This window comes from Halichoerus grypus, chromosome 2 (genome assembly GCF_964656455.1).
Source record: "Halichoerus grypus chromosome 2, mHalGry1.hap1.1, whole genome shotgun sequence".
Lineage (NCBI taxonomy): Eukaryota > Metazoa > Chordata > Mammalia > Carnivora > Phocidae > Halichoerus > Halichoerus grypus.
Window position 1 is genome coordinate 103,700,667 of NC_135713.1, and position 17,065 is coordinate 103,717,731.

At 36.1% G+C, this 17,065-nt stretch overlaps 1 protein-coding gene across 2 annotated transcripts in view; it reads right to left on the minus strand.

Moving 5' to 3' along the window:
• Positions 1-316: 316 nt before the first annotated feature.
• Positions 317-17,065, minus strand: part of CWC27 (CWC27 spliceosome associated cyclophilin) — a 196,450-nt gene continuing 179,701 nt past the window's right edge. For both annotated transcript variants that reach the window (XM_078067278.1, XM_078067279.1), the window contains one exon: positions 317-937. In XM_078067278.1, coding sequence (XP_077923404.1) covers positions 775-937 — 163 coding nt within the window. In that variant the 3' untranslated portion in view covers positions 317-774. The remainder of the gene's footprint in view (positions 938-17,065) is intronic.

A 17,065-nucleotide genomic window follows, 5' to 3' on the forward strand; every position in this document is an offset into this window, starting at 1 on the left:
TTGTCATCAAAGGCTAAATTCTTGATGAGTTCTGTTGCTAGAATGGGACCTCTGCATGTGCTCCTGCTGTTGCTGAGAAGGACAGAGGAGTAGACAGGAGCTCCGTATTAGGCCAGTGTGTGCAGTAAGCTTGGCTGATGTTACTTAGTGTATTAGTGTCTTGATTATATCTGTAAAACCCAGGCGTTGGCTTAGATGCAGGTGAGAATATTCCCTTGGGGATTCCTCAAGCATTAAAGGCATGGGGCTACTGAGTCTTACTGATTTGGCTATTTTTAGATATTTATATCCAAAACAACAACAACAAAAATCAATCTTTATAGTATGTATTTTTTTATTATATTCTAAATTCAGTAATGTGGTAACAGAATGCCAGGGAGCTTTCCCTTAAATATTCTTTTTTGCAAGAACGTCTTATAAAGAAAAATCTTGAAAACAAAGCCTTCACATATTTTAGGATAAAAAGACACACAGGCTGGCACAGTCTACAAATAGTTAACATGTAAACTGGCAGGAAAGTTATTTTATTTCAGATTTTGCACTATAAAAGGTCAAATGGAGGGGAAAAAAAGCATGTACCGGTAACCAAAAAACATTTGCTTAAATCATTCCACAATTTACATAACAAGATAATTGTTCTTCAAAACCAGACAACAGGTTCGAAAATACTTCTTTTCACACCCTTGTAAGTGATGCTGTTGGGAACAATGGCTGTTATAAGGCCACTTATTGCAGGCACATTTCTAGCTAGTTCTAGTTAACATTACTGTCATTTTATCTTCTTTCTTTTTTCTCTCTCATCAGCTTTTTGCTTTCTTCTCGTCTTCTCTTATTCACTGGATTCCGAGGATCATAGATTTCAAATGTGTCTGAATCTTGCATGCTTGCATCTTTCACTTTTCTGGTTTTATCCTCAAACTGAAGTACATGCGACATCCTGAAGAGGGAGAGAGATGGTTCAGTGATTTTGGCAGAACAGAAAGTAGAAATTTTACACTATACTGTCCTTGGCATAATGAACCATAAGGGTATAGAACACCAACATGCGTTTATTGTTTATTGGTGCTTATACCACATGGAAACCAACTTCTCAGAAAACACTTAAATTTGAAAAACATGTCTGGAGTTTGTTCTGTTGTTTTGTATTTTTAGTAATGAGTCTCTTTGCCTCAGTCTTCACTTGAAGGTCCTTTCCTGATGGGAGGTTAAAGGAATTCTACCCAGAAGTGTTCCTTCAACTAAACTCAGAGAACATTTTGCCAGCTTCTATAAAGAGCACACTCACTTAGCGAGAGTGGGCAGGGTTGCAGGGCAGAACTCCAGACAATAAACCACCCCTATCTGATCTTTTTGTTTTCAGTAGTTAAAGGGGTCAAGAGTCAGGAATGCGTTAAGAAAATTCTTGTTCAAATGGTGTTATGACTGCCTTTTATGGGGAGTTGCAGGGTTAAAAAAAAAAAGGTGTTTTTTTTTTTTTTTTTTTTCACGTAAAAGGAAACTAAGCTTTGGCATAACTCCATGGACTAATTTCCTCCTCTTACTGTTGATTACAACAAATTTAACCATCCTGCTTTCCCACTTTATCAAATGCTTACTGGTCTTAAGGTATCAACATGTGCTTGAATCATAAGTGGTCATAAGCTGGCTATCCTTAGCAGCAGGGAAATATGTAAGTGATTAGCTCTGCCCCCATTAGGAGGTGTCAGAAATAAATGGGGAAGTCAAAGACCAGATTTCAGGGCAGCTGAATGAATTTGGAAAGAGAAAAGTTCAATTATGATATATAAACAAAACTACTAAGGCTTTTCCCACTTGTTAGTTAAGCAATTTTAAAGTGGGCATACCCAACACTTTTATCACAGCTGATAGGGCTAAATTGCCTATGGGATTAACACTCCGCATACACCCGTTGTAACTTTCACATGAAACCCAAATATTACATGAATTTCTTTTCCCCTGAATAAGCAGAGATTTGGGCAGTAGGTACTAGCACAAATCCCCCACCCCTTTTCCCTGCAGTAGCACAAATGCTGAGTGAAGTTTACTTATGTGATAAACTCTCATGGATATATTCAGATTTTGAAGAAAAGATTTTGGTGGGAAATAAAATGTTACAATATTGGTGGTACTAAGGATTCAGTAGCTACTGTTCTCGAGGGCTGACAAGTTGAGTCTTAACTCTATTCCCACCCCTTCCATTCCAGAAAAGCTTACTGGAATGCAATTAGTACAAGTGATATTATTATAGAGATGACCTGGAATCTACTTTAACTTACTAAATGAGGTAAATCAGATGCTCATTTCTATACTTCATTATTAATAATTTGTTATTTGCATCAAGTTTCATAACTAATTTCAATACATGAACACGCCCTATCACCCGTCAGAACTGCTGACTTCTTACACTTCTCTTGCTTTAGTAAACACCCTTTTTTACAAAAGGTATCATATGAGATCTTGCCATTTACAACATGGGTGGACCTAGAGGGTATTATGTTTACTGAAATAAGTCAACGACAAATACCATGTTATTTCACTTAGATGTAGAATCTAAAAAACAAAACAAATCAATAAACAGAATCAGACCTATAAATACAGAGTACTTATGGTTGCCAGAGGGGAGAGGGGTGGGAGGATGGGCCAGATGGGTAAAGAGGCATAGGATGTACAGGCTTCCACTTGCGGAATGAATAAGTCATGGAAATAAAAGGCACAGCATAAGGAATATAGTCAATGGTACTGTCATAGTGTTGCATGGTGACAGGTGGGAGCTGCACTTGTGGTGAGCGTAGTATAAGGTATAGATAGTTGAATCACTATGCTGTACACCGAAATCTAATGCAACATTGTATGGCAACCATATAAAAAAGAAAAAGAAGGAAACAAAACAACAAAAAAAGAAAATCAGAAAGTATAGTGACCTCTTTATCATAGCAATTACAGGGGAAAAACCATGCTGATTGATAGATAATTTCAAGAATGGTGATATTGAGGCCCATGCTTCCTAAGTTTCCATTTTAAATTGTTTCTATCTTCTTTTAAAACGAGCAGATATATTTAATGGAAGAAATAGAAAAAAGAGCTCTGAATTAAGCTTATGGTAACAGAATAAATAGCATCAATTTTATCATGGATAATCATACAATTTAGTAGGATAAATCTGTAGATTCTTTGTGGGAGGAGGAAGATAGGGTATTCATAGGTTTTGATTACAACTTTTCAATTGGAGATACTAATAAAATACTAGAAGCTACAAATATGAAAAAAAAGGAAATGCATCATAAGATCGTTGCTTATTTAAATGGATTCCTCAAGTCTGATTTTCTTATGCTTTCAATTTCCTACAGTGTTTAAGTATTAGCTTCTGAGAATAAAAAAAATTCCAACTCCTAGAAAAAGTCTGATTGTTCTACATTCATGGTAACAAAGAACAACTAGAACCAGTTTGAAACACAAACTGGATTTAATCAATTAATGATAATTTGCTTAGGCCTAAATGATCAGTGACAACTCAGTTCAGTAAATACACCTTTGAAAGCCAACTAATCAGTGACAGCCTTATGCTTTTGACAGTTGGCCAATCAGTGGTGGGCTCTCTAGCAAACATATTTCTGAAAGCCAGCCAATCACTGACAGTCTCTCGTGAGTAATGGGGCTTCTGAGACTGATGTCAATCCCCAAATAATCCCTGACCCCAAAACTCGTGTAAGATTTGCAACCCACTTTGCTCAGAGACTGGGCCTAAAAGCATAGCTCTTCCTTACTTAAGTAATAAATTAAACCTTTTGTTTCAGGTATTGAGAGGTGGTCTTTTTCTTTGACACATCTTACAATCTGTGCTGCATTCCCCACAAAGTATACTTTTTAGGAATTGTAAGTGTATTTCCACTTCTGAGGAACAAGTTTAGAAGGGTGGCAGGATGTCCTTTTGAAGGTCCTTTACTACACATCGTGGAGAGTACAGACCCTGCACTGCATTTCAATGTGTTTAGCAAATGATTCTTGTGCAGATACCTAAGCCGAAACCAGGAAGTAGCTCGAAACATGCCCTTTAAAACAATTTTATTCAATACCCCTATATTGATAGTGAAAAACAAAACCACTGTCTTTAGTTAACTTATTAATATCTTTCTATATACACATTTTTCTATTTCAAAAATTATTGCTCTCTCTGTCCAAAAATACAGATGGATGTTTTGTAATATCCATTTCTATTAGGGACTGCCCACATTTCAAAAATGACTTTACCAGAACTTGTCAATTAAAACCTTATAGGCACCTTCCTCCTTTCCATCCCATGAGAGTAGCTTGCAACTATTGGATTTAGTTGGCTCTGGTATGAGAAATCAACTCTAGACATGTGAACAACAGCACAAAGTCCACAAAGAGAAACAGATTTTCCTACAAATTTGCAAAAAAACAGAAAGCCGTAAATTAAAGTAGCTGTCTTTTTCAACTGTTTGTTTCATACACCACTGCACTAAACAAGTCCAACATTTTGATTAATAACAAACCTAACCCCAGAGGAAAGAAGGGGCTATCAGCTTACAAACTACTTCAGCTTTAATATCATAATACTTAGCATGGCTGGTTACTCAGCAATAATATTTAATCTTTAATAGAAATAAAAGCATAATCAAAATGGTTCACCCATTTATCTTTCAACATGCTTTGGTCACTTCATTTTAAAAAGCAAAACAAAACAGTTATTATGATTTTCAGCATAATAAACTCCTGACCTATGTGCCTCCATAAATCACAGACTGCATGAATTGAAAGCATGCCCACATTTTACAGCCTCCTATGAGAATATACATGTAGACTTACACTACAGACTTAACTCAAGGACATAAGGGTCTGGTCATTTACAACTTTGTATGTCCCAATAACTCAATACTATTCACTCTGTGTCTGGTGATGGAACCGGCCCAACAAGAGCAGTTAATTTTTTGGAATTAATTGCACACTGATCATTTACATATGAACATTTTAGAACTTTTAAAGATTTTATTTATTTATTTGATAGAGAGAGACATAGCGAGAGAGGGAACACAAGCAGGGGGAGAGGGAGAGGGAGAAGCAGGCTCCCAGCTGAGCAGAGAGCCCAAAGTGGGGCTCCATCCCAGGACCCCGGGATCATGACCTGAGCCGAAGGCAGATGCTTAACGACTGAGCCACCCAGGTGCCCCAGAACTTGTTCACTTGAAGGAAAAGACAAAAAATTTAGTTCTGATTAATAAAAAATTTACATAAGCTCAGATTCTCAAATAAGAACATTGACTTTAGTGTTTTACAGAAATATGGAGGCTTACATTTTCATAGAGGTTATTTGGTAGAATAAGGTCTTTTTTTTTCATATGGGCTTGTATGAAATTATAAACAAAAGTAAACAACTGATTCTTTGAAAAGGACCTGGACCTTGACTAAATTCACTAATTTGACATTCAGTTTTTAAAGTTCCCCCACAATCATGAACTAGATTAAGAAATGACAGTAATGAATATTAATGGAGAACACAAGAGAGGTACTTATTCTCAAACATAGAGTAAGTAGTGCAATATAGAATTCCAGTATTAATAACTTGTTTCTGACTAAAATGCATTAAGATTACTTATGCTTCTATCGTGTAAACAGCCATCTTTTTCTTTGGAAATTCTATAAACCACTCCTTCCCAAGTCTCGCCAATTTAGGAACTTACCACCCCACCTTTAGATTTTTGTAGGTGTTCTAACTGTTCTACATCTGTATTATTTCTCCTTCTTCTAATCCTCCAAGCATTCTAAAATAATCTTTAAAAATTTTTTTTAATTAAGTAGGTTCCACCCCCAACATGGGGCTTGAACTCACAACCCTGAGGTTGAGAGTCCCATGCTCTATTGACTGAGCCAGCCAGGTGCCCCTAAAATAATTTTTCTTATACATTTCTTTGACCAGGAATTATTGACTATTGTATTAGACTGAACTACCTCAGCCAGACCCTTAAAACTCTCTAACAACTACATCTTCTTATCTCACCAACCTTATTTCATTTCTTTCATCATTTACCCTTTTGTAACTGGCTGTCTACTTAATTGTGAACAGACTGTCAGTTATTCGAGATGGTTTGAGTCTTGTCCCCAACTGTATTCCCAGTGCTGAGAATGGTGATTTGTGTTGTAAAGCAAAACCCCCAGATCCTCTGTACTGGCCAGACCTGCTGGCTGGTACTAGCTGGTCTGCTGAACTAACACTTGACCTCCTTTTGTGGGCAGGGAATGTCTTTTATTTCTGTGATAAACTTTTAAAATGTCTAATAGCTCTGCAGAAAGTCTCATGCTCAGCACAAGCCCACCTTTTCATGACCTCTCAGAGCTCGGCACATACTGATTGCTGCTTTTCCACTGTGGTCCTCTCACCTAACGGCTAGCTGTTACTCATAGACTGCAGGGCGAGCATGCCTTATGTTCTTTCCTACTGACTATGATCCCTCATGTAAAACTAGATAGGTTTTTTTATTAAGTAAACTCTGTGTGCAACATGGGGCTCGAACTCACAACCCCGAGATCAAGAGTCACATGCCCCACCGACTGAGCCAGGCAGGTGCCCCTTGACAGATTTTTTTTTTAAGCAGTTTCTCACAGACTAATCCTAGAGCCCTGCAGTAAACATAGGCTGCACGTAAGAATCATTTGGGTAGCTTTAAAAACTATGCCTGGCTTCTACCTCCAGAGGTGTTGATTTAATTGTGCTGGGATGGGGCCCCAGCATTGGTAATTAAATTGGTAATTAAAATTTTTTCCTGGTGATTTTAAAATACAGTCAAAGTTAAGCCCACAGCACTGAAGTTTAAGAATCTTTACATTTTTACATAGATTTATTTCATCAGCTATTTGTTCTGGCCCCTTCAGAGATGAACAGCTAGTTCCTAATGACAAACTACTCATTTGAAGAAGCATAAGTGGCACCTGAGCTCATTAACTGAATAATCACAAGTGTATTATCCTTTTCTTAGATATGGTTTGAAGATAAGACAAGAAACTAGATTCAATTATTCACTCAACAAACATCTGAGGACTTTTTATGTGTGAGACCCTGTGTCAGACACCGGGGACACAAAGCCAAATATGATCCAGGCCCTGCCATCCTAAAGGGAACAGTCTGTTAGGGAGATGCACACACAGACACTAGAACAAATGCACACTTTGGAATCGCCTGCAAAGCGTGAGGCGACAAGAAGAGCATCCATTGACACAGCTCTTTACAAAAAGCTTTCACGTGTTTTCTGCTATTATCTTCATAGTAGTAACGGTATGGGGGAGGCAGGAAAGATGTTGTCATCACCCCCACTGCACAGGCAAACTTTTTTTTTCATGGTCAAGAAACTTGTAGCTGGTAAGGAGTTGATGAGGTACTCTACTGAATGTCTTCAGAGGTAAGAAATTTTCATGAAATGAAGATGGATTTAACTTCAGGAATAAATAGAAAGTTAATTCAGTGCTAAGTTGAGTGAGTAGGATAAAAAAATCAGATGGGGTAGTGCTTATTTTGGAATAAAAAAATTTTTTTTAATCCAACTATAAAGAGACAAGAATGATTATTTGTATGGCTCCCAGGCTACCCTTTAAAGCAATTCAAAAAGAGAAGTTCCAAAAATGTCTTGAGCAATGTGGGAGGCTCTTTGGGAAAAGGCACCTCTCTTTTAGATGAAAGCTTGCAAAAAAAAAAAGGTAATTAACTATAAATTTTTCTCCCATTATTGTCTTTAGTCACTGCTCTTTAGAATCTCAGTCTCAGTTTCTCCTTCTACTTCCTGAAATGAGGATGCTAGGTCGGGACACCCCGTTCAGCTGGAGGTCCCAGAGTGGGAGAGTCAAGGGCCCACGGCCTGCCCCTGTAAGGGTGGTGGTTTGGCAGTCTCCTATCAGGCATCTAATTACTAAGGAATGCCTTGTAGTTGATGATGATATCTGGGTCTTTTCTGTTATATATATATTTTTCAAAGGTACAAATCTAGCCATGAAAACTCTTTTGTTTTAAATCCTTTGGTGCTCTCCATTGTCTACACAATGAAACCCAAATTTCTTATGTGGCCTCTATAATTTGGCTTTTGATTCCAAGTTCCTGTATCACCTTCTCTGATCACATTTATATCCCAGACATTCCGAATTACTTGCAGTTTCCTGAACAAAACCTGTTCTCTCCTGCCTGCTTGCTGCTTCTCTATCGTAATACACTTCTCCTCTCCTTTGTACTGGCTGAGGTGTCATCCCTTGTGGGAAAGAGTCCCTGACTCCTCTCCTGGCCTGTCCTCTTCTTCCAGTGGGGTCAGACCCTCTTCTGCATATCTCTCTAGTTTAGGCTCCCTCACCAGACTGCAGCTGGCTCTGTTTTACTTGCCTTTGTACCAGCACCAGTCACCAATGCTTGGCAGGAAAAACACCCTCAATAAATTTTTGATGAATAAATAAAATGTTTCTGGGTAACCAGTCACTTCTAAAACCTTTGGCTAGAATTCTGGTGTTTTTCACCATTCTCCTTAATAGTATTAATATATAATTCCAAATTATTTAGCTATTATGTTTATAAACCCTTGAGTTTTCTAGGTCAGTAACTCTCAAACTCCACAATACCAGAGAAAAGGCGAATATTTCAAAAAGCTAAAACAAAGAATTCCCACCACTACTAACTTTATGCTGTGAAAATCCAACACTTTTCTTCCTCAAATGGCCACTTAAATTGCCTACTGATTGACATTCGTCTTTTGTACTCTTGGTCTTTGAGATATGAGGTGGGGGGAAAAATGCATATATTGCCCTCAGACAGCCTCCCTTGACTTGTGTTGAAAGGCCTTGCCATTCTTTGTGAAACTGTCATCTTCATAATTTGTTTTTAGTATATTGTGTTGACAGCTTCTCATTTTCTGTTAAATTAGAATTCCTAAGAAACCCAACTAAATAACTCCTAGTTATTGTTTAAGTTTATTATTCTATAGGACTACAGATAAGAAACTTAAATGATCTGGTTGAAGATTTCTTTTGAGGGGGAGGACTGGAAAGGAGATTTGCATTTGAAAAGCAAAAATAGCCCTTTTTGTTTTTAAAGAAAAATTTCAGCAAGACAAAACAATTTTCAAGTTTTGCCCACATTTGATTCTTTGAAAGGACCACACCCAGCTCTGCATCATAGATGGCCTGCAGCATACTCTGTCCATGTCACTTCTCTGGAATGTCCTACCATCCCCTGCCCACTGGTCGGTGTCCCCTGTCCTTTCAAACCCCAAGTGTAATTCCCATTTCCTTCTAAAAATCTTCTGACTGCCCTGGGTTTCAGGATCTGCTCTTACTTTTGAGTTTCTCTGATACTTTCTATGGAAACTTTTGTGGATTGCAGGTGGAAGACCTGGGTTTGAATTATAGTTCAGTCACTAAATGTTACTGTAGGAAAGTCACATTGCTTTTCAGGCCTGTTTCTTCATCTGTGAAGAGGAGATTGTGATATGCACCCTAGTTACCTCACATAATTAGAGTGAGATTCAAACATCATGCCTCCACCAAGTCCATTATTTCAATTAATTTTGTATTTTGTGTATATGTGCTACATACAAACTGTGCTTGTATAAAGTTATCATTTCATAATATTCTATTACACTGCATAGACTTTTTCAAATATTTTTGTGTACATACCACACACACATAACTTCTTTGATCTTAGCTAACTTTGGAGGCTTATATGTATATTTTAAAATATATCCAGTTTATACTAGACTACAAGCCATTCGAAGGGTAGAAACTGTTTACAGAATCAAAGAATTATAGAAATTTTATTTTTATAACTTTCATAGCATGATAAATATATATTCACTGTTTTTGTGGGGTTTTTTGTGCAAAGTAACACAATCCTTAGAAGTAAAAAGAAAAAAGAAACAAAAATCATCTCATAGCTCATCAATAATTACTGTAAATATATAGGTACATCGCTTCCTGTACTTTTCCTGTGCATCTCTATGTACATATATATATATGCATGTATGTATTATATGTAATATGTGTGTGTATATGTGTGTATATATATATACACATGTGTGTATATATATATATATGAAGGGATCATAATGCATAAATTTTATAATTTGTATTTCATACCCAACTATACCACAATCATCTTTCTTTACATGAATATCTCTACCTTTTTTTTTTTTTTAAGATTTTATTTATTTATTTGAGAGAGAGTGCATGAGCGGTGGGGAGGGGCAGAGGGAGAAGCAGACTCCCCGCTGAAGAAGGAGTTTGACATGGGACTCAATAACTGGACTCTGGGATCACGACCTGAGCCAAAGGCAGACGCTTAACCTACTGAGCCACCCAGATGCCCCAGATAAGTATACTTCTACATCATTTAATTATTTTCTAGTATTTGGGGGTGCCTGAGTGGCTCAGTTAGTTAAGTGTCTGCCTTCAGCTCAGGTCATAATCTCAGGGTCCTGGGATCGAGCCCCGCATCGGGGGCTCCCTGCTCAGCGGGGAGTCTGCTTTTCCCTCTCCCTCTGCTCCTCCCCACTGCTAGTAATGTCTCTCTCAAATAAATAAATAAAATCTAAAAAAAAATGTCTAATATTTCATCCTATAGACAATTTACAATCAACCCTGTGTTGTAGGATTCTTAGGCTTGTTCAAATTTTCACTTTTATAAACAAAATGCTGCTAATAATATCTATGTGAATAAGAAAAATTTGGATTTTCTTATTTGTAGAAATTTTGGGGAGGAGAGGCTGGTTCAGTATTCTTTCTTTTGGTAGCATAATTCTTTCTCTTTCAGAAATGACCCTTCTCCACTCTGAGTCCATGTTGTTGGAGCGGGATGACATCCCCTGTCCTTGTCCCAGTAAGGGGACACATGTAATAGGTCTGCCCAGAATAACCAGTGATTACATCAGGGCATGGGCATTTGAATTAGAAAAGGCCAAACAGAATTGGTTCAAGAACATTTCCTAGAACTACTGGGTTGACGATAACATGATCCTAGAGCTTCTGACGGCCATCTTTCCCACCCCCTAGGGGAAGCCTGGTCGATGGATGAGGCCAACTGAGAGGAAAATGGAGCCAAGAGACAGAAAAAAGAGAGAGATTCCTGACACTGGTTGAATTCTCTGATCTACTCATGCCCTAGCTCTACTTCTTAAGCTTCCCATGCTGATAGATTCCCTATTTTTGTTTAAGATATTTCTGTCATTTATAATAGAGAATCTTTACTCATGCTTAGTATATATTCCCAGAAGTAGAATTCTTGGGACAAAGATTTGTATATTTTTAAGGTATTTCATACGAATGGTCTAACTTCACTCCAGAGAGGATTTATCAATTTACACCCTCATTGGCAGAGTGTCTTATTTTGCTTTAATATTTTGTTTTCCCTTTCTCCTATGTATTTGGCTATCTGTATTTCTTCTTTTGTGATATGTGTGTATATATCCTTTGCCCATTGAAAAAATGTGATATTCAGCTTTTCCTTAGGGATTTGTGAGAAATTTTACTATATTAAGAAAATAAATCTATATTCATCACATACATTGAAAATACCTTTTCCAGTTTATCATTTGTCCTTTAATTTTGTTTTTTTGTTGAGTTTTCTCACTTACCTATCTCCTTTCTTCCTCCCTCCATTCCTCTTTCTTTTTTCCTCCCTTCCATATAGAACTTTACAATTTTTTATATAGTCATTGTGAGCAGCCTCTTCCTTTGTGGTCTCTGTCTTTAAAGTCATACTTAAGTCTTTCTTCACATTAATACCATGTAAGTATCCACCTGTATTTTCAACAGCACTCTTACAGTTCTCTTTTCATAATTTTGGCATCTGACTGGCAAATATCATTACTTTCTTACTCTTAAAAAAAATTTCTAAAAATTTGCTTATTTTTAAAAATAGATTCTATTTTTTCAAGAGTTTTAGATTTACAGAAAAATTGAGCAGTTAGTACAGACAGTTCCCTTATACCTCCAAATCAATTTTCCCTATTATTACCATCTCATGTTAGTATGGTACATTTGTTACATTTAATGAACCAATATTGATATCTTATTATTAAATCCATAGCTTATTTATATTTCCTTGTTACGGACTAAATTGTGTTCCCCCAAATTCATAAGTTGAAGACCTAACTCCCAATATGACTGTCTTTGGAGATACGGCCTTAACAGAGGTAATTAAGATAAAATGTCATTTTGCAATACATACAAATATTGAATAATTACATTGCACATCTGAAACTAATATTATATGTTAATTATACCTCAATTAAAAGAAAGATTACATGAGGTCATTAAGGTGTGCCTTAATCCAAAGAGAACTAATGTCCTTAAAAGAAGAAGAAGAACCATGAAGAGCACATGCACACAGAGAGAAGGCCATGTGATAATAGAACAAGAAGGTAGTTATCTGCAAGCCAAGGAAAGAGGTCTCACTAGAAATCAACCCTGCTGACACTTTCATCTTAGACTTCTAGCCTCCAAAACTGTGAGAAAATAAATTTCTATTGTTTAAGCCACCTAGTCTGTGGTATTTTGTTATGGTAGCCCTAGGAGACTAATACACTTAGCTTTTACCTAATGTCCCTTTTTCTGTTCCAGGATCCCAATCAGGATATCACATTAGTTGCCATGTTTTCTTAGGCTAATCTTGGCTATGGTGATTTCTCAGAATTTCCTTGTTTTGATCACTTTGACAGTTTAGAGGAGTACTGGTTCGGAATTTTGTAGGATGCCTACACTAATAGAAATTATCTGATGTTTTTCTCATGATCAGAGTGGGCTATGGGCTACTGGGAGAAAGACCACAATGCAAAGTGTGATTTTCATTACATTTTATCAAAGGCAAATATTACCAACATGATTTATGATGTTGAAGTTGACCTTGATCACCTCACTGAGTGCTTGTCAGTTTTCTCCACTCTAAAGTTATTCTCCACGCCCCCTGCCCCAGCTTTCCATGTTGTACTCTTTGGAGGGAAGTTATTATGCATAGCCCATACCTAAGGAGTGAGAAGTTATACTTTCCTATTTTTTTTATTAAAAAAATTTCTTGGCTATTTTTGCTTGCATATTTTTCTCCCTCCTTCAACTGGTATTTTTATTTGGATTATATTAGGTTTATGAAATAATTTTGAGATAATTTGTTTTTTGTTAAAAATTAAGCATTCTAGAAACATAGTATACCTATTTAGCCATAAAGCAGGTTGTATTTTCTTAATTTAAATAAAAAATGTTTTCAGGGTGCTTGGGTGGCTCATTTGGTTAAGCGTTTTCCTTTGGCTCAGGTCATGATCTCAGGGTCCTGGGATCCAGTACCCATGTCGGGCTCCCTACTTAGTGGGGAGTCTGCTTCTCTCTCTCCCTCTGCCCTCCGACTATTTGTGCTTTCTGTCTTTCTCAAATAAATAAAATCTTTAAAAAAATATTTTCTAAGTGATTATTTCAGGGCACTAATTAATTGATTAACTGATATTGATCTTTGTGTATTTATTTTGTATCTGGCCACAATACTGAAGTCTTAGAACTTTTGGTGGATAACTTTGGATTTTCTAGATCTGCAAATAACCTGGTTTCCTCCATTCTATTTTACATATAAGTAACTAAAGAGAAGATATTGAACTTATTTATCAAACTGAAGCCTGCTTCCCAGTTCATAGTCTAGAAACTTTGGAAGCCTAAAGATGACAGATACTGTTATAGGTACTTTTGCTGCTAATGAAAAATAAAGATCAAAATAATTTCTGCAGAATCTGGGTAACTATGTTAAACATTTGGTATTTATTACAATTTTAAGAAAGTATATCTAATATGAAAATCATAAGCTTTTAGCTTTACTTCAAATGAATTAATCAAAACTCGCCATATAGAGAATAATGACATTATCAACCCCAAATATTACAACTCTTTTTTTTCTGTGATTCTGTGTTCACTTTTGATACTATTTAAAATGTAAACGTCAATTTTGTTTAAACTTTTGACATTTTCTTATGATTTCTAGAATATATTTTAAAACATCAATTGGATGATTTTTAAATTTCGTTTTGATAGTATCTTAACTATCAAAATGTAATATTTAGGTAAAAACCTTATGAACTTTTAATTTTAGAACTTTTCTCCATCACTGATTACAAGTAGCTTAGGGTTCTTTTCACAAATGTTAAAGCTTCTTTAGGAATTAAGAAGTTAAAGAGTTAAAGTATCACTACATATGAAAATAGTGTGTCTTTTTCAACAGGAATTAGATAGTAGAAATGACAGTAATTCATATGAAGAGACAGAGAGACAGACAAAACATGAATGAGGCCAGAGATCAAAGTATGTGAAAAAAAAAAGTCCAGGAAAGTGAAGTCGCTGGGGTCTTCATGTCCAGCAGAGCAGGGTAGCACAGGACAGAGGTGACTGAGAAGCAGAAGAGGCTAAACAAGCGAAAGAAATCAAGGACGAAAAGGATGAAAGAAGACTCAAAATGGGAAACAGAAACAGTGACTTAAAGGAAGCAGAGAAAAATGCAGACAGAAATGGCCAAAACTTAGAAGAGAGATTTAAAAATTGATAGTAGGAGGACAATAGTAACAAAAAATAAAAAAATGTATTATTAAATATTTGATATACAAATGAAGAAAGTATAGGAAAACAGAACATTAGGTAAACCAAGAAAGACGCTGGCCTATGGAAAAAGAAAACAAAGATAAACACTAGTGGAATTTCTTTTACTCTTCACCATTAACATGGGAAAACTTCCTTTCTTCTGAATTTTGAATGAATGTTAATATTTCTCCCTTGGTTTGGGGTTTTGAAAAGCCAACTCTTATAAAACCTTTTGTTTCCCTCATTTAAAAAGAAAAAAAAATAATCCTTATAGAGTGTTTTTAATAAATAGTGAGTATTGTTGGAGCAAAAGTGAAAGATGTAATTTTTAAAATATCTTCATCAGCGTGGAAATAATTTCTCAGCTTTCTTGCCTATCTAACATGCTTCACACTCAGTAGGATACAGGTGGAAGGATTTAAGAAGCTTTCCGGGATAAGCCTGTAATACGCATTCTTACACCTGCCCTGGGGTTTAACCAACTGCTCAGCCAATAACATTTAATCTGTGGCTAGTGAACTAACAAAACAACTTGGGAAGATGGAGTTCTCAGTCAAAAACGCCTGGTAAGCAGCTGGGGTACATGGCTATCTGCCCATCTCTCTCAGAACAAATCCATGAACAAAGCAAACTTACCTAATGTGATAGAAATTTATTTCAGTTCAAACTGTATGAAAGCAGAGTCAATACAGAAGAGTTTTCTTTATACAGAAGACAAAGGCAGAAAAAGAGGTGACTTCAGGGATTGGTCAGAGGGCTTAGAAATAAAACCACCACCTTTCCACGGTCCGTGACTCTGACAAGTTCCTATTTATGAAGAATCTCATTGGTCTTCTGCAGCATTATAGTCCTTTATAAAATGAACACTAATTAGGGAACAAGGCTTATAATCATATTCCTTCCTTCCATATAATCATATTACTACTTTAGAACTTGGCTAAGGGAGAGGAATGGAAGAAAAACATTTACATTACACTGAACTTATAATTCTCTGCCCTCTAAAGTGATGATGTTCTTTTGCATTATATTTAAATTTTATTTTTAATTGATATCCCCTCCACCCCACCACTTTTTTAGTACCAGCCTCAAGGGAAAAAAAACAATATTTCATTAATGAGGCATTACTGTTTACCATAAAAATATCAAATCTCAAATTTATTTTATCTCAGAAAGAATTATGACAGAAACTAAAGTTAATTACTGCAACTTATTATGGGTTAATTAAGAAAACGTCGTAAAAACTGTCAAACGTTATAGAAATGGTATAAATTCTAATCATCATTTTGACCTACTGACAAATACAGAGAAATTAATTTAAAAAAATAACAATGATGACATCAAAAATAAGAAGAACAAGACATTTGTTGAGCACTGACACTCTGCTAAATCCTCTAAAAACAAGTATTTCATTTAATCCACAAACTAACCTATCAGAAAGGTACTATTATTATCCTCAGATTACAGTTTAAGGAACAGGATTAGAAAGGTTATAACGGTTTGCCTGAAATCACACAGCTAGTAAATTTCCAAATGGGGATTCAAATCAGGTCTGACTCCAAATCCCATATTCATAACCACTCTATTCTTTATATTCCCATGGAAAATTATGGGTAAATGTGGCTAAATGAGGAGCTTCTTAGTTTAAGTTAAACAAACTTTTAAATAACGTTCTGAATTTTAATTCTTCAAATAATATAGGGTTTATAATATTAGGGACATGGACTTAATATCTGCCATGATTTTAAGGGGGATAGACAATTTTTGACCAAAAATTTATAATGAAGTCCTGAAGTCACTTGTTTGGCCTTCTTACTACAGTCTAAAAAACAACAACACTTCTTTATAAGCAACTGCGAAAAATATATAGGCTAGCTCAGTTAGAGAAATTGTTATAATATAAAATTACACACACACACACACACACACAAACTATTGAACCAAGCATGATTAGTTATTTTTGAGAACTACCACTTCCTAGCTATGACATCTTGACCAAAATTACTTAACCTTTCTGTGCTTCAGATTCTTCCCATATGATTTGGGCATAAGAATAAGATCTAGCTTATAGGTTTAAAAAGGATTGGTGCTTTGTACACGTTCAGTAAAGGTTAGCTTCTTCTTATAACTTTTATTTCTACTAAAAAACAGCCCAAGCCCGACATTTTAAATTTCATGGCCAGCAGACAAAGAACAGAACATTATTATTACATTTAACTTCGTTATCTGCAATACCAGAGAGGATAAGGGATGTTAATAATTCAAAATGGTAGGTAGTAGGAAGATTATTATTTTTTTTAAAGATTATTTATTTATTTATTTATTTGAGAGAGAGAATGAGAGAGAGAGAGAGAGCACATGAGAGAGGGGAGGGTCAGAGGGAGAAGCAGACTCCCTGCTGAGCAGGGAGCCTGATGCGGGACTCGATTCCGGGACTCCAGGATCATGACCTGAGCCGAAGGCAGTCGCTTAACCA